Source organism: Chamaea fasciata, unplaced genomic scaffold, assembly GCF_029207755.1.
Source record: "Chamaea fasciata isolate MVZ Bird 193981 ecotype frontalis unplaced genomic scaffold, bChaFas1.0.hap1 SCAF_24, whole genome shotgun sequence".
Taxonomy (NCBI): domain Eukaryota; kingdom Metazoa; phylum Chordata; class Aves; order Passeriformes; family Sylviidae; genus Chamaea; species Chamaea fasciata.
The window spans coordinates 1,495,393-1,513,869 of NW_027094109.1; the positions used below are offsets into that span (position 1 = coordinate 1,495,393).

General features: G+C 49.5%; 1 protein-coding gene across 3 annotated transcripts in view; it reads left to right on the forward strand.

Moving 5' to 3' along the window:
* Window positions 1-18,477, forward strand: part of KIRREL3 (kirre like nephrin family adhesion molecule 3) — a 354,811-nt gene that overhangs the window by 241,387 nt on the left and 94,947 nt on the right. For all 3 annotated transcript variants that reach the window (XM_066203572.1, XM_066203573.1, XM_066203574.1), the window contains 2 exons: window positions 12,197-12,346; window positions 14,207-14,356. In XM_066203572.1, the coding sequence (XP_066059669.1) occupies window positions 12,197-12,346; window positions 14,207-14,356 (300 nt within the window). The remainder of the gene's footprint in view (window positions 1-12,196; window positions 12,347-14,206; window positions 14,357-18,477) is intronic.

An 18,477-nucleotide genomic window follows, 5' to 3' on the forward strand; every position in this document is an offset into this window, starting at 1 on the left:
CCAGCCATCTCACACGGGCGTCTGGCACCCAGCCGCCCCAGGATGCCTTCGAAGGTTTAATCTAACAGATTGAGATGCACTTGGGCTTGTGGCTTGACAACTGGCTCCCCTTGGACAGGAACATTTGCCTTCGCTGGGTGACAATGCTTTGAGTCCGTCGCCTTAGGCACTGTGGCTCATTGCTAGTCATCTCTCCAATGAATAATACACAGGCCTGAATATCTGTCTGCATACATCTTCCTTTTCTGTAGGATAATTTAATGTTATCTTTGGGCCTCCTGCTTCAAAGATGAAGAGATTACTTCAAACCTGCAGCCCGCAACCACAGCCATTGGTTTCAAACGTCATTAAGTTTCATTATAACAAATAAACACTCCAATGACATTTATAAGTTACCAGAGAGCACAGAAACACAAATATGAAGCAGATAAACTGCATTTGATCCAAATAATTACTGCAGGCAATATCAAGCTTAGGCTGAGCTGGCAGGCGGGTGCTGGGTAATTTATAGGTGTCCGTAAGGCACTGTGGTGCACATTGCTTCTTAAAAATGATGATGATGGTTATGTGTCTCTCTCTAAAGCCTCAAACAGGTTATTTTCCTGCCTCCTAGAAGGCAGGGAGCTTTTCCTCAAGCCAGAAATGGACGTGGCACAGGCAACTGTTACTGTTTGGGGACTTTCACCATTCGTCAGGATTTCAGCCTGAGGAGGAACCTGCATTTGAAGTTTGCTCTGATTTAAGCCACAAAAGAGCCTTATTTTTTTTATTTATGTATTTGTTAGTTTATTTTTCCTTAGGGATATTTATCCCCACTGCGGATAAGTTCTCAGGAGTGAGGAAACCTTGGGGAGAGATTTCCACTGATTTACTCCAAGAGAGTATAATTCTATACTTAGAGCATAATGCAATATTAGAATACACTGACCTGGAAGGGTTCTACAAGGGTCACCGAGTCCATTAATGATTACGATTGTTATTGTATTATTATGATTATTAATGATAATTAATTCCTTTCATTTTTGAATCTCAACTTTACACTACCAGATCTGAACCTTGAGCAGGGGCTCCTCTACCAGCAAACCAGGTGGAAAATCATTTCCTCCAGCTGTCCCCCAAAAACCTGAGTGAAAGGGGGTTTGTTGCTGTGCTGGTTGTGGGAACCCTCCCAAAGCTTTGCCTCTACTCTGGGCTGAGAGCACATCATCTCCTAAGTGACCCCAGCGGGGCTTGTCATTCCCCAGTCCTGCAGGCAGCGGCCCAGGAGGGGGGTCAGACACAGCTGAGTTTATTGACAAGCATCTCTCATTACCTGCTAATTAACACAGCAGGCTGGAATGTGCTAGTCTGCTCTTGGACCGGGGTTTTGCACCAGGCAGCCATTGACTCTGCAGTGGGGACCATTGAGAAGGAGCCGGTGACAAAACAAACAGCAAGATCCATGTTAAATAACCCGAGTCCCCTCTGAGCCACCGCTTCTCCTCCAGCAGGGAAGGGGAGAAGCCACGGGGTCTGTCAGCAGTGATAAGGCCAGCCCTTTCCCTGCGCCTTCTCCCAGGGCTGCACCTGGGCTGATTAAGCAGTTGCAGGGCTGTAAATATTGACTGGATTCACGTTGTCTCTCATTTTTCATGGTTCTTGGCTTTACTGGGTAAAACCCAGGTAAAAAAGCACCAGCTGGTTGTTGTCGGCAGTGGTGCAGGTCACTGGCCTCTTCCCTGATGGATAAATGCACTTTCTAGGCATTTCCTTGGCTCTGGGGATAGTGTGGCCAAGATTTTCATGGAGGGGAGCTTTTATTAAGCTTCCAGGTCTAGACAGAGAAGTATGTGAATTTTTAAGCACCTTCCTGGGATGACAAGATGGGCACGTGTGTGAAACATTTCCTGCTCAGAGATGATCTGCTCCCTGTCTGTTCATCTCAGCATCTCCAACCCCTCCTGCCTTCCCCCTGCCATTTTTTTTATGTGTGTATTGCATATACTTCACTTTAGGCTGTTTTTCCGAATAATTTGTTTTAATTTTAAATATGAATCTGGCATGTGCAAAAAAAAAAAAAAAAATGCACATATTTACAATCACTTCCACTTGTAAAAATCCAAACAAACAATAATTATGGCAGAAACCTGCTAATTCTCACTCCACTTCATCTTCAGAGCTGATAATTCTCGCAGCACAACCCCGAGCAATCCCGCCCTGCTCTGGTAAACAGTGGGAGCTGGAGTGAGTCCGCAGCCTGCTCTGCAATATCCCGGAGCTCATCCCAGGAGCTCCCCCAAAAGCCACCCAGGTGATGTTTCATGCAGACAGCAGCTTCTCAGCCTTCCAGGGCAATAATAAGATTTATTCCTGCCTTCTCTGCCCTCCATCTGTGAGCTTTGGTGCCACCAAGACATTTCTTGTTCAGGGTGGCATCTGGTAGGGGAATCTTCGATGGTGGCACTTCCAACACATGCAGAGATGGAAACACCCTGTAGGGAGACTCGTTTAACCATTCCTTGGATGAATTCTCCAATCTATAAAATGTCTCACCAGTCTGTAGCAAGACTAGTTAAAATTATTTTGAGAAGGAGCAGAATTTTCCACTCATTTTAATATTATAGAATCCCAGAGCATTTTGGGTTGGAGAGGGCCTTAAAGATCATGCAACCCCCTTCAATGTGCAGGGAATGTAACATTAAATATCTGCATTTTCTGTTCTGAGCTGCATCTCCATTCTGATTTCTCTCCGTGCCTCAAAGCGTGCGATAACAGATTTTGAAAAACGAGGCTGGAAGTGAAACATGGTGCGACCCAAGGCAAGCTCTTTGCTCTAATTTTCCACCCCGTGAACTGCACAACTTCCAGTTGCCGCTCTTCCTGGGAGCAGAGCCAGACTTTGAAATCTCCAAATCGTTTGTGAAATGGATTATTCATCCTTCTCGTTTTCCTACGGACGAGTGTCCTCTGTGCCCTCTAACTCAAAGATGAGCTGAGATTTAAAGGACTCTATTTCAAAAGAGCAACCCTGCCCTGGCAACAAAGGGGGGGCAAAGGGGATGCACTTGGATTGAGTGTAATCCAGGAAAGAGGGATCACCTGAGAGATTTCAGAAGGTCACAAGGGATAAAATCCTTAAGGATTTTATCTGGGAGACTTGGTGCAGGCAGGTTGCTGCCCACTGGTTTGCATGTCGCTGTTATTTTTAGAAGGAAAAGTTCCTTTTCTTCTCTGCCGATTCAAGTGGGAGGTTTTAGGTCCCCGGAGTGTCTGTGCAAGGCTCCTGTGGCTGGGGACCTTCTATCTCCTTTCTGAGCTACAAATAGTTATCATCCAAAAAGCAGCTGGAGTTGCCACAGAGAGAGCTGCTTGGCTGGAATTACTGGAGCAGGAGCATCCCCTGCTCTGTTCTCCCCCTCCGAGCCCATGGGCCTGGCCCCGGGGAGCTGTGCCAGGACACTGCACCTTGGCAGGAGAACAAATGGTGATTTCTTGTTGTGCCACAGCTTCCTCAGGAGCGCCAGTAACAAAATATTTCTTGGAGGCATTGGCAGTGTTCAGTGGAGCCAGGCCTGCAGGTGGATCAATGTGAGGAAATCTATTCCCCTCTGCTCTTGTCTGCACGAGGGATTGGTGCTCAGCACCTGCCCGGGGTTTCCAGTGCCTCTGGAACAGCTGCTGGTGCCACTGTCCTTGTTCCCAGCAAGGACAGGCAGCACCCTGTGCTCCAAGCAGCCTTGGCAGAGGCTCAGAGCTTACAGCTGCCCTTGGAGAGTGAGCCACGGCAGCCCAGGCACTAGGATGAGGTGCTGGCCCCAGCCCCGGGCGTGGGGAAGCTCTCACACCTCTCCCCTCTGTCACAGCTACAGTGACACCACCAGCTTTGCCTCTTGCTGACCCTTCAGTTCCTCTGCCACCCCCCTGCAGCACCTCACCTGCTTTCCCCCCTCCTCCTGTGCAGGCCCCTGGGTAAAACACCACCTAATCCAGTTTGCTGCCTCTACCTCCAACCCTGCAGAAGTCCTGTGTGCCCCGAAGCACGCATTGCAGCTCTGGCAGCTTGGCTAATAGGAGATAAAGCTGCCTGCTCAGAGCTCGGTGTTATCCGGGCAGCAGGTGAGGCTGTGAGAGCGGGGCAGCCAGGAGCCATGAACAGAGCCTGGAGCCATCCATGGGGCCGGAATATTCAGCGTGATCCAGTCTGTCAGGTCACTCACACACTGCTTTTTGGCACCTCGATGCAGTACATTAGTTTGTTTCCTATCAGTGCAGGTCCCAGGAACAGGCGTTTCATCTCACAAGAGGTAATTCTCCCAGCTGCTGCTGGGGAAGAGTTTGCTCATAAATATCCCACGGTAAGGATACTCTTACACCTTTCCCAATTGGCAGCTAATAACAGAGCAGGCGATGACATTTCAGCCCTTTCTGCATGGCTGATCAAACTCCTCGCAGCGACTTTGAAAGCAGTGCTGGGAATTCATGTGGGTATCAAAGCCAGCAGAACACTCGATAGTTCAGATCTCTTGCCTGTGTGACTAATAGACAAAAAGATCTCTGAAAGGTTTAATATCTTACTCAAAATTTCCCTGTTTCCTGTTTGAAGCTACTTAGTGGACACAGTGGGATGTTGATGGTTCCTCTCAAAGCAGAGCTAGGAAAATATCTGACATCACTGCAGGATGAGCTCAGCTCAGCACGTGGGCTTGCTGAGAGCTGGTCATGGCCAGGAGACAACGTGTTCTCAGAGGCCAGGCAGGAGAGCAGAGCACCTTGAACTCCACTCTGGCAGCTGGCATTAGGACCACAGGATCATTTCGTTTGAAAAAGACTTAAGATCATCGAGGCCAGCCCTCAACCCAGCACCTGCAGCACGTTCACCACTAAGCCATGTCCCCAGCTGCCACATCTACACGTCTTGTGGACACCCGAGGGACAGGGACCCCCCCACTGCCCTGGACAGCCCCTTCCAATGCTTTGCAACCCTTTCTGTGACAAACATTTTCCTAATTATGTACCCTAGACCTCCCCTGCTGTGACTTGAGGTCATTTCCTCTTGTCCTGTCCCTAGTTCCCTGGGAGCAGAGTCTGACCTCCACCTGGCTGCACCCTCCTGTCAGGAAGTTGTAGAGAGGGAAAAGGTGCCCCCTGAGTCTCCTTTCCTCCAGCCTCTCTCAGCCTTTCCCGGTGCTCCTGCCCCATTCCCTGCCCTACCTGTCATTGCTTTTCCTGGGCGTCTCTTTGGCTTTGATTTCACCTCAGTGCATCCCACGCCTTCCCCTCCGAGCTGCACAGGTGGCTGGAATCAGTGAGGACCCCCCAGGCTGTAATTCCAGAGAAAGCCTCATCTCCCTGTATGTTGGTGGGTGAGCAAGGCGCGAGCTCAGCTCCTGCTTCCCTCTTGGAGCGGGGACACCTCTGCCAGGTCACACAGCTGGTGGGTGACCAGCGCCATTCCAGACACCTGAGTCATCCCTTGACTGCTGTGCTTTGGTTTCTTTCAAGTCAAATAATTCAGCACTGAGGCCATGTGAGCTGGACTTACGCAGTCACAGTAAAAAAGGCCAGACTGACATTTTTGTTCAAACTGATTTGATTTTATTTTCTCCCCAAGGAAGCCAAATTTTTAAAAAATGGAAATCTTATGCAAGGGCTGAACTCAAGCTACCTCTCTTTCCGATTTGTGCCGTGAAGCCCGAGGAAGTGCCTGACACGGCTGCGGCCATCAGCAGCAACGGGCTCTCCGTGGGGAGGCTGCTCCACATCTCCTCACTGCTCCTGTCTGGGCAGCCACAGCCCTTTAGCTTCTCTGATGGTGTAAGAAAAGCTCTCCTCTGTCCTTGTCTGGAGAAATCCTTGCCCCTGGGAACATGTGGCACCCTCTTTCCTTCCTGTTCCCTGTGCTCTGTACTCAGCCAGGCCTTGGGCTCCAGCTCAGTGCAGTCTGGGTGTTATCTCCCAGCAGGGAGGGAATTGGGATGCAGGCAGGTAATGAGCAGCTCTGCCGCCTGCACGGCTCTTCCCTGTGCATCCCTGTGACTGACAATTCCAGAGAGCTTTGTAAATAATGTAAGGCTTTTGTCTGCTTGCTTTTCCTACTCATCTGAAAATCAATGTGGGCGCGTGTTCTGGAGCACGATGGGCCCAGTGCAGGGGGCTCGGTGTCCTTGGCTCCAGGGAGGGGACCCAAAGGAGCGCTGAGAATCAGCCTGCTTGTCACGGGGCCATGGCAGGAGCTGAGTGGGGTGGTACAGAGCCAGGGCCTGAGAAAGTGTGAGCACGGAGCCATCTCCTCCCAGTCCTCTCCATGGCCAAGAGATGGCTCCATCTCCAGACATCGTGCCACAAGAAACCAGCCCCAAGCTGGGCTGAAATGCCCTGATTTCCAGCAGGTGGGATCTGCTTGGTCTGAAGAGGGACCCTCCTGGGATGTTGTGTAGGATTACGATGTCAGACAAGAGCCCCTTGATCATCCTCCTACCACGCGTCGTGACAGCTCCAAGCTGAGGGAAGGATCAGCTCTTCCCACTGAGGGACAAGAAGAATGTCCCACCGCTCCTAATCACCAGGCCTTTCATTTCAGAACAGCAATATTTTGACAAGGAGCTCATAGTCCTCCTTCTCCACTTCTATGCTCCCCTCAACAAAAAGGACTAATTCTTTTCAGAGCACAATGGACATTCAAAGCTTCACTTACATAAAAGCAGCCACAATGTCTCCATTTCTAATGAGTCATTGTTCCCTCGGTGAGTCCCTCGCTTCCTACTACAATACTCACTCCTCTTGGGTAATGAAAATTTAACTTTCTGCTGCTCCCGCTTGCTGCTTTGGGCACAGGAGGCTGCAAGCTGAAATAATTCAGCCAGGAACTCATGCAAACAGATTTCAGTCTTCAGAGAGCTTTAAAAGCCTGTCACCGACTCTGGCTTCAGCAATGGAAGGGGCTTCAAGGTCCTGCTGCAGCACAGACGGTGGCAATGTCACTGTGTAGGTGCCTTCCTCTGTTTTCTGGGTTGTAAAACAGGATTTTTGGGCCTTCTCTCCATCCGTGGGCGTTGGGACATCTGAAAAGCAATGCCCTGGCGCTGGCAGCGTTATTTCTCTTGGAAGTCAAAAACAGAGAAGAGTATCAGCCTTTGTTTGAAAGAACAAGGCAACGTTACAGAGAAACACTAAAAAACAGGAGCTACAGGTGCAAAATCCATTAAGGAAATATAAAGACTTCTAAAGTGGTTCTCTCTTTATTCCTCTTTTTTTATTCCTTTAGCTTTTATGACACGCTTGTGACTTCACAAGGATCCTGCCTGGGGTTTTTGAAAGCAGGGTTAGTGTTCTTGCCTGCTCGCTCTTCACTGTGGTGCCTTTATTGTTCCTTTTTGTCCCTTGTCCTGGGGATTTCAGTGGCTGCAGAAGTGCCCCCCATGAGAGAGATTCCTTGAGGGATGCAGGAGCAAGGGGGTCCCGCTGGTGCCTGGCAGTTCCTCAGGGAGCAGAGCAAAGCAGCAGCCAGGAGGAGGTGGGAAGGCTCTGGGATCAAGAGCTCCTCTGACACCAAACCCTCACCTACAACGGCAGGTGACCTGTGGTGACAACACACTTCCAGCTGCAGGGCAGCTCCAGAGTGCAGCTGGGACACTGGAGTTGTGCTGGACCATGGCCAAGTGGCAGCGTTAGCATCTCATTTCCATATCTGTTTGCTTTTAAAACAAAACCCAAAAACTCAACAATGGATTCAGAGCCCTGATCTTTGCTTCTGCTCGAGGCATGGCTGTGCTGGGTGAACAGATCCTCATAGGGAGACTCTCAGGGGCAGAGTCAGTGCCCAGTGACTCCCAGTGAAGCTCCCAGGAAGGCGGGCGTTAACTGAGTAATTTTTTTAATAATATTCCAAGTCTTTACACTTGAGGGAAGATGGGGTGTGGAAGGGCTACGCTTGGGTTGGGGGCACATGGACATGCTGCTGCATCTCCCTGCTTTGCTGTCCAGCACTTCCCAAATCCACCTTGGGGATTTGGGGATCCTTTGTACAGCAGGAGCTGACAAGGAGATGGGTGATGAGGGTGCCATGCTGGACTCTTGGTTGGGCTCATGTGGTGAACTGTATCTGCCTCTGGGTTCTCAGCGCAGGGAGGACGTGGAGCTGCTGGGGCAAGTCCAGAGCAGCCCATGGAGATGCTCTGAGGGCTGGAGCCTCTCTGCTCTGGAGCCAGGTTGGGAGAGATGGGAGTGTTCACCTGGAGAAGAGAAGGCTCTGGGGAGAATTTGAGGCCTCTGCCAGGGCCTAAAGAGTCACCAGGAGAGCTGAGAAGGACCTTGGACAAGAGATGGAGGGACAGGACAAAGGGGAATGGCTTCCCACTGCCAGAGGACAGGGATGGATGGGATATTGGGAAGAAATTTCTCCCTGTGAGGGTGGAGAGGCTCTGGCACAGGGTGCCCAGAGAAGTTGTGGCTGCCCCTGGATCCCTGGGAGCGTCCAAGGCCAGGCTGGAAGGGTCTTGGAGCATCCTGGGATAGTGGAAGGTGTCCCTGCCCAAGGCAGGTGTGGAACTGGATGGTCTTTTAAGTTCTCTTCCCACCCAAACAATTCCATGATTCTATGATGAGCTCCTATCTCTGCAGAGATTTGGATTAACCAGTATTTTTTCTGGAACTCTGTATAGTGGAAGGGGAGAAACTGGGAAGCTCCTGCTTGCCCAACAGGTTGGAATCAAACCTCCTGCTTTGAAACCAAAGCATCATTTTGTAATACCATTTTAAACATTCCTGGAAAAATACCCAACTGACATCTTTCAGCCCACTTTTTTGTAGTTGAAAACACTCAGCCTGCATTTGTAAATCACTCTCTCCCAATCTCCCCCTTTTCAGTTATTTTCTGTCAAGTATCTTATCTCCCTTAAAACTTTTCTGCAAATTACTTGTTCCTTTGACATTAAGACATAAGCTGTAACGTGGACGGGTCTCTGATCTTCCAAACCCAGTTAAACCCAGTAATCAGACTTTAAGCTGATTTGAAAGCGAGTTGAGCTCTGCCTTCAGTACTTTCTTCTTTTTTTTTTTTTTTTTTTATCTGTGATTTAGGGAGAGATGATCCTGCTGTGGAGCAGGGACTGGGCCAGGTAATGCTCTTAAGGTCCTTACACCCATCTTTCCTCTCCTGTGACTGAGTCTGAGCTGTTTGTAGTTGAAATGGAGCCTTGGATGAATAAAAAATGGGTTTAAGTGACAATTCTTCACAGTGAACAAACACAGAGAAGGAAAAGACAGGAGACATATGCCATGTTTCTGCTCTGATTTTCCGTGGCTATCAGCTCGTCTTTAAAACAAATCAAGAAATAAGAGAAAAAGGGAAAATAAAACATAAAAAGAGCTCCATTTCCAGCAGCAATTACCAAACGAAGCCTGTGCTTAATGGGCATTTGCAGAGGGCACAGACACCACTTTGTGCCTCTGCGTTCTCATTAGGGCTCGTGCAGCTCCCAGCTGACAACCTGATAATTCTCACTGATAAAACAAATCTTTCTGGGTTATTGCTGCCTTCCTGCGCTGTCCCTGCTCGCCCGGCTCTGCCTTGAGAATTGTCAGGATTACAGAGTGAGCTGTGAAAACCCAGTTAGTGGGCGGAAGGTATATATTAAAATAAAACAACAAAACAACAAAGCAAAACACCCACTTTTTCTGCTTTCTGAGTTTTCTCTCTCATCCCACTTTTCCCTGCTGTCCTATGAGTGCTTCTCCTTTATGAATCCACAAACAAAAAATACAGAGCTGATTCATATTCCCTTTGAAATCAAATATTTAAATCTTAACACAAGGGTTTGTGCTGGTGTCAGAGGCCACCGTGACTTCTAGGTAATGTCTTCCAGCAGGAAAATCTGGAATCTCCTCTGGAGTTAACCTGCCCTGTTTTGCAAGCAGCACAATGCCAAGTGCCACCACTGTGGTCTTATGGAATATCTGGGGTGAAAATCAGAGTTCCTTGGAGATATGTGGATGCTGAGAGACGTGGATTCTCTGAAATACCCGGGAATAAGGAGCCCAAGGTGCTCCTGAAGATCTGCAAAAATTTCAGCTGGGCTTTTTGCCTTCCTGTACTGCAAAGCCTCTTGAATTTAGAAAGAGCATCTCTGCTTTTCCTTGTGCTCCTTTAGGTGGCTAAGAGCGAGCTGAAGCTATAATAAATTAAATTGAAATATAAGCACTCATGTGGGGGCACACGTTGGTTCAACAGCATGAGTTGGAAAATGATGGAGCTTTGGAGCCTTGCCCTGTAGGAAAGGCCCAGCAGCTCATCTGGAAACAAGTTCAGATGCAAGAACTTGTGTCACACTTAACCTTGGTTCCGGATTAATCATCAGTCAATGATTAAATGGAGTCGGTGTAAATTAGGATTGGATTGATTTGGGGTGGATCACATGGAGACTGTCCCGCTTTGACAAATTGGTTTTAAAGAGCAATTTTTCCTCCAGCCCAGTCCCCTTCTGTGGACTGAACAGACACTCAGTGAAGGGCACCGGCTCCGAAATCCTGCCTCATGCAGGGCCATAATTCCCACCCAGAGAGGCTCCTGGTCTTACAAACCCCACAGGTAACTCTGTGAGGGGCAATTCAGTGGTTCTGCCTTTCCCCCAACACCTCTCCTTCCCAGATCACCTCCTGAATCCAGAATCAGAGCAAGACTAAGTGGTGGCAGAGCAACTGAAATGCTCTACAACCAACTCACAGAAAAGCCTGTATTCACAGGAGCCCAGATATCAGCAGATCTGCCTGAAATGGCCCCACATTTAGGATCTTCCCGCTTTGGACTATGGCTCTGTAGGGGGTTTGGGGAGTTGTCCTATTCGCTTACTATAGAAAGAAAAAAAAAATAGCAGGATTTTACACTTTGAATCCCTGGAACACTGAATGCCTGGAATGTCCAAGGCCAGGCTGGATGGGGCTTGAAGCACCCTGGGATAGTGGAAGGTGTCCCTGCCCATGGCAGGGGGTGGATTGAAATGGTCTTTAAGATCCCTCCCAACCCAAACCATTCTGGGATTCTCTGATTCTCTGAACGATTTTCAATCATGGCAAAGCCAAGGGAGAATGAAAATAAAACATAATGCTCAGGAAATCCTGCTGTGGAACAGGTTACAGTGACTGGAGTACTTCCCATGGAAAACGAGAAGTGCCATGTCATGCCTGAGGTGTGAGACATCTCATCGTGGCAGGAGATGACCCGGGGCTGGGATTTGTTATTGGAGCTTTCCAGGTAGGGAAGGGTGAGGAGAGAGATTTACGAGTTTGACGATGCAGCTTTGGCGAAAAGCAATGCTGAGGCAGAGCTGGGCCTTCCTTTCCCCTCCAGATGTGTGGGAAGCTCCCAGCAAATGCCAGGAGGTTACACCTTGGGAGGGAGGAGAACAGCAGCAGTTGGTCGTTTCCCTGCATGTTTTATAGCAGGTTGTAATCTGCACATCCTGATTTCAGAGAGCACACGAGGTGGGAGCAAGGCTCAGAAGCAGAGGACCAACATCCTCTTTTATTATGTGTAATATAAAATATTGCTGCTGCTGGACATCCTGCTGCTTCTCTGTCTGTGATCATTGTGGCTGAAACACTACCACCACAATTTGGAATAAAACAGTTACAGCAAATGCTGGTGCCTCTTGGTTGGAGCCTTTTTCTGCCCCAGGGAGCAAAAAAATATTGCAAATATTTGTCACTAAGTGCTGTGTCCACCTCTGGGTCCTCAGCACAGGGAAGATGTGGAGCTTCTGGAATGAGTCCAGAGGAGGCACAGAGATGCTCTAGGGCTGGAGCCAGGCTGGGAGAGCTGGGGGTGCTCACCTGGAGAAAGCTCCAGGGAGAGCTCAGAGCCCCTGGCAGGGCCTAAAGGGGCTCCAGGAGAGCCGGAGAGGGACAGGGGACAAGGGATGGAGGGACAGGACACAGGGAATGGCTTCCCACTGCCAGAGGGCAGGGCTGGATGTGTTATTGGGAAGGAATTGTTCCCTGTGAACAGGATGAGCTTTAAGGTCCCCTCCAACCCAAAACATTCCATCATTCCGTGGGGCAATCACAAAATTTAGCAATCACATAACTAGGAGCTGCAGAGCTCAGTCTCCCATTTGTGCTGTGCCAGGAGCATCCTGGACTGTTGCATCCCAAAGAACTTCATTGTGCTGGAAACCACAGGAGAACTGACAGTGCCCTGTTCCTCTCTCGTTCCCCTGTCCAGGCCAGGCGTCGTCGTTCACGCAGCAGCCGCAGGACCAGGTGGTGATCGCGGGGCAGCCGGTGACGCTGCTCTGCGCCATCCCCGAGTACAATGGCATCGTGCTCTGGATCAAGGACGGGCTGGCCCTTGGAGTCGGGCGGGATCTCTCAAGTAAGTCAGGACACCACCCATAAACAAGGAGCTCTCCTTGCCCGACATTTGCTTGGGGATCGATATTTTCATTTCAACTCCAACACCTTCCAGTCCACCCAAATATAGGCACTGATGTTTGGAATAAACCAAAACCTGTTCCACTCTGAGCTGAAACAAAACTGTCGGCTCCCACAGATGTCGCCTGACCCTTTGGAAAGCCCTGGTTTGATTTCCTTGAAAACTAATGTCACCTTTCCAAAATATGGGATAAAATGTTTTATAAATGTTGAAAGTGCCTGTTTTTACATTCTCAAAAATGAAGAGAGCCATAGAATATCCTGCTTTTGAAGGGACCCACAAACCTCTGTTTGCTTTGGACAAGTGTTTGTGGTTTCCTCTAGCTTTAGTTTTGGCAAATTATAGTTGGGTGACCAAATTCCTCAGAACTCACATTCCTTAATCCCACACTGTGATTGGGGGCTAATTGCAGCTGGTGAAGACTGGTGCAAAACTGGGGAAGTTTAGAGTTTATTCTGTATACTTTGCTGGAAAACACTAATTTGGAACTGAAATATTTCATATGAGTAAGGAGAGCGTTTGCTAGAAACAGCCTGCGAGGACATGGAGCCCTTCAGGAGCTGCAGTGTCGTCCCCCCAGGCTCTGCAAAGTGTGACACTGCTCAGCTCCTGGTGACCTGAGAGTGTTTTCCCCAAGGCAAGAAGCAGCATTCAGAAACCAGGGGAGGATCCATGATTTTTGGTCTCCAGGGACCCTGCTCTTCCCTAAAGTGCAGTGCCTGCCTCTTCTTTTCCTCTGTTTTTTATTAATACATATAATTGCTCATTTACAGCCGTGCCCGAGTGAGCAGCCCCATCTTCGCCTGTTTTTCAAAGCTCCGAGCCACAGTTTTTGCATCTATTAGAGAGCTGAGCTTTCCATGCAAGACCTTGCAACACGACTGGGTAACAAGAGCTCCACTGAAGTAGGGAGCTGATGTGAATGACTTCCACAATTAACGGAGCCGGGGCTGCTGGAAGCCACAGGAGCTGCCAGCTCGCGTGATACCAGCTCAGCCAGTGTCTAATTAGCACAATACAAACAAACCCATCATTTGTACTTCTCACGGTTCAGGAGAGCAAATCCTGCTGTTGATAACTCGAGAAACAACAGAAGCGCAAGTGTGTGCCAGTGTTGGGTTACACAGGGCATTGGGCACCAGCGGGATGGGGGGATGGTGCCTTTCCTCCTGTGTGCCCATCCTGTGTGTCCAGCCAGGCTGACCAGGGCTGCTGGTCCTCCCAGATCCCTGCCCAGGCTTTACACAGACCTAACCGTGGCTGTATTCCAGGGCGTCACCACAGCTGATGTCAGGAACTGAGGATATTCCATGATGGGTTGCAGAGGAGCAGGAGGTGCTGGGTTTCCTGGTGGAAGGGCTCATCCCTTTTTCTTGCCCAGGGAGGTTGGGAATGCCCCAGCCCTGGGAGGGTTCAAAGCCAGGCTGGAGAAAGCCTTGAGCAACCTGATCTAGTGGGAAGTGTCCCTGCCCATGGCAGGGGGACTTAGGTCCCAATGATCTTTAAGGTCAAAACCAAACCTTCCAACACTTAACATTCTATGATCCCATGATTCCTTGGGATTTCAGTTAATGCTCCTTCATCAGCACTTCTTTTTTGAACCTGTAGAGCAAAATGTGCAGTCTCCTGAATTCGGCAGGTTCTTAGTCTCTCTCTGGGCTGGCTGCTAAGGAGGGGAGGAAGCTGCCTGGATCCTGGAAATTGCTGTGGGATGCTGGGGCTCTGGACCCATGCTCTGCTCTCCTCATCCCTGGGCTCATGGCTCCAGCCACCTCCTGACCCACGCTTTGCCTTCGGCAGGTTATCCACGCTATCTGGTCGTAGGAGACCATCTGTCGGGTCAGCACCACTTGAAAATCCTGCGAGCTGACCTCCAGGATGACGCCGTGTACGAGTGCCAGGCCATCCAAGCCGCCATCCGATCCAGACCTGCCCGGCTGACTGTCCTCGGTGAGTCCCGCTCCTCACACCCTCAGGGGTTTTTGGGGGGGTTTTGCTGCCTTCATGGTCACACTGAGTGGCTTTTGACAAAATGTTTTGTTGCTGGATCAAGAGGACCGGGAATCAATCCATTGTGAGAGCAGTGGGGGGAGTAGCTCAGTCCTGAGAACAGGATCAAAGGAAGCTGCCTGGGGAGGGAAGCAGTTCTGGGGTGGAGTATGACAGTTCCAGGAGTAACAGAGGCACCAAGTGTTTGGTACTTCAGCTTTATGGATTTATGCCCCAGTTCAAGAGAGTCTGTCCATAAATTTAAGGATATGAAGAGTGTCAGTGTCATCACTTATGCATTACCCTGCCTACAGGACCGGGACAGCTCCATCCCATGAGGAAAGGCTGGTTTCATACTATTGCAGTATTTTTAAACTATCTACATACTCATATTTTATCACCTGTGTTTCTCAGTAATTAATCTTTCCCATGAGCAGCGCGGGAGGATATTGCCTGGGATTGCAAACTGGAAGTGGCTCCCAAATTCATGTAGAGGACCTTTTTGTGTGGGAGATGGGTGGGGGGCTGGAGGGCTTTGTTGGCCGTCTGGCAGAGCGGGAGGGAGCCTCTCCCCGCAGGAGTGCTGGGAAAAGGCAGGCCCGTCAGCGAGGCTTCCCGGCATGGACGTGGCTTCAGAGAAGTTAATGAAAATGGTATTTTTCTTGAACAGCTTGGACAAAACCCAGTCTGTTTTGCTGCTACCAGATTCATCCTGATTATTCAACCCTCAAAGTGAAACCATTTGCATATTTAAGTTTGTTTAAATTGAAGATTGGATTTCTTTTTTTCCTTGTTGTTTTTATTCCTGGTTAGTTTCTAGGGAGAAAAAAAAAAGAAAAAAAAAAAAAAACAACCTTTTAAAAAGATCCAAATCAAGAATTTCGATGCTTTTAGCCGGATCAACACTGATTAGCTTTAAGCAGACAAAAAAAGGGAATTAAGGTACCAGCTGTGGTTGAAGGTGCACCTCACAGGAATCTGCACTATGAAAATGAGTTCAAATTCCTGGTTTGCAATTTCCTCTGCATTTGTTTTCCTCCCTCGACAACCCTACAATGTTCCCTACACCCAAACTTTCGCAGCTGCCAGCCCTTCCTTCCCTGACCCTGACAATAATGATGATTTTCTTTTGATTCCTCCCTCTGCTCAATCAAACCTTGGCAGCAGCTCAGAGCTCTGACATGTGCCCGTACATGAAATAATCCTGGAAATGAATGGGAAAGGGGAACGTTGTCTTGCTCACCGACGACCCCTCCTTTGCCCGTGCTCCCTTCCTTCTGTTGTGAAAGCAGAATACATTGCGGGAGCCAGACAAAAGAAATAATGTTATTTAATTAGAGCTAAAGATTTCAAAACTAATTTAGTCCCAGGGTGTACGTCAGAGCTGCTGCGAAGCGTTGATTGAGCAGAGAGATGTTTTTATGGATCAAAAGGAAATCGTTATTATCTTTGGGGTTATGGAATGTGTTGAATAGCTGGTAGTTAATGTTTATGTGGATATACATGGTAGTTGCTAATTGGTACATTTACCTAAGATGTTCAGCGACTTATATTTGCAGTGTTTTCCTTTTAAGAAAATTAAAGTTACACAGTGTTCAATTTAGGCCCAATCGATGAGCCAGTGTGGGTTTGGAACCCACTGGTAGCTCGTCTTTAACTTTAGGGCTATTTATGCAGACATTCTGAGGGAGGAAAAATGGTCATGGCCCCAAGGCTGCCAGAGCTCCAGGACCGTTTGGACAACACTCTCAGGCACAGGGTGGGATGGTTGGGGTTGGATTCAATGATCCTTGTGGGTCTGTTCCAGCTCAGGAGATTGTGTGATTCTGTGACATTTCAGGCTGGTTGGGGAGGTAGGAGTGATGATCCCGCCTTTGCAGGGAGCTGGTGATCAGCAGCTCACACCGTTCCTTTGGGATGGGGTGTCCTGTGCTGGCAGCGAGGGCAGGGCTGCTGTGGGATCTGTGCTCTGTGTTTTAGCCACCCCGGTGGAAGGGACAGAAGTGGCACATGAAGAGTAGAAGCCCTAAGCCCCGGTGTTTCTGACAGCTGGGGACAATGTGCAGCCTTTCAGGCTGAACTCATGGCCTGACAGGGGGGTAACACGTGTCTGGGAAGGGGGAGAGACATTTCTGGTGCTTCCAGATGTGCAATACCACCAGCTGTGCAGACATCTCTGCTCTTAGCATGCAGTGTGTGAGCCTGCTGTAGTCATGAGCTAAGCAGCTGTGTCTGGAGGAAGCTGGATCTCCCAGATTTCATCTCCCTGGGTTGGGAATGGATGTGCCAGGCTGCCTGAGCTGCTCACAGGGAGATGCCGGGGGGGTGTTCCTTCCTCCCAGTCTTCCCAGCTTCACCTGAGGCTGCAGACTTCCCCTGGGCAGGAAAGGATCCCTAAGGCATCCCTGGAGCCAGGTGCAAACCATGCAACTCCCAAGGAAGCGATCGATCACAGCTGAGGCAGAGCTGAGAGGTTCTGGCGGCTGGCAGCCCAACATCTGCTGCTGCTTTCTTGGTGACTCAAGAGCTCTTCAGCCAGCTGGGTGTTAGAGGCAGTTCTGGGGAACTCTACCGCGCTCTATCATCCCCCAGCCTTATCTCTGGAAAAATAACCCTGCCTGGTTTTTTGTATGGCTTGGTGCTGCCTTGTCTGTCCCTGCCAGTTTTTCCACTTCCTTGGTATCAAGAAATCCCCTAATGCCTCCCGATTCAAGCACCAACTGCTGTCATTCATGTCTGACAACAGCTTTATGGGGCTGATGCCTCCTACTTCCCTGCTCAGATGCAGAGCTACACCATATTTTAATTAAATATTTAAGGTTTTGTCACATCGTTTTCAAATCTACATGGTTAAATGTAGTGGAACAGATCATTCCATAGCCTTGGAAGTCCAAACACTCGAAGAGACGAGCCTATTAATGTCATCAGCATCAGGGAAAATCTTTCCTTTGTGGAGTTCCAGGGACAAATATTGCTGGGAAATGTTGTTAATGCATCCCAAAGCTGGAGGGTACCCCTTCTTCAGGTCTCCCTCACCCTCCCTCCTACCATTGCCCAAACTCTGGGGAAGGAGTCACTGCCCAATCTCCTCAGGATAACCGCCCCAAGCAAGAAAGCTTGATAAATCTGATGGGATGGGATTTGAGACATATGGAGGCATCCAGATTTTCTGCAAGCAAAGGATGTCAAGGCAGCTTGGCAGGGGAGCCCAAACCAGGCAGGCTCTGGGAAGCCACTGGAGGGCTATTTGATACCTGGTACATCTCTAATGGCAGGGCTGCTTAATTTATGATCTATTTAACTAAGCCAGGGTATTAATTAAATAAAGTAAGAGCCTGATTAGGACTTGGAGAAATTTAAAAATAAAATCAGGCAGCAATCGAGTGAAATTGCAAAGCAAACACTTTGGCTGTAACCGCTGGAGAGTTCCCTCCGGTCTTCCATCAAAGCTCAGAGCAGGGAGGGCAAATACAAGAGATTATATTGCCAACAGATGTGTGTTGTTAAAATATGCATCTGCCAGCCGTGTAGCTTCAGGAGCCAGAGGGATCGCTCGTGGATCCTTCTGCACTCGCGGGACCGTGAAGGAATTTGAGGCCCCGGCAGCCGAGCTGGGATTTGCAGACACGTTAATTAGTGTTGAGTTCCCAGATCTTGGAGGCAGCCAAGCGAGGAGAAACTTTGAAGAGAGCTTTGGTTTCCCTGGGAGGGAGCGAGGAGGGAGAGGGGAGCCCCGGCTCACGGTGCCGGCGTGGCCACAGCACGGTGACAACCTCAGCCTGTGGTGACACCTTGTTCTGCAGTGACACCTCAGCCTGCATTGACACCTCAGCCTGCGGTGACACCTCAGCCTGCGGTGACACCTTGGCCTGTGGTGACACCTTGGCCTGCAGTGGCACCTCAGCCTATGGTGACACCTCAGCCTATGGTGACACCTCAGCCTATGGTGACACCTCTGCATGCGGTGACACCTCGGCCTGTGGTGACACCTCAGACTGTGGTGGCACCTAGGTCTGCAGTGACCAGGGCTGGCAGCACCCATGGTGCCCGGAGGCTGGAGGAACCAGGACAGTGAAGCAGGT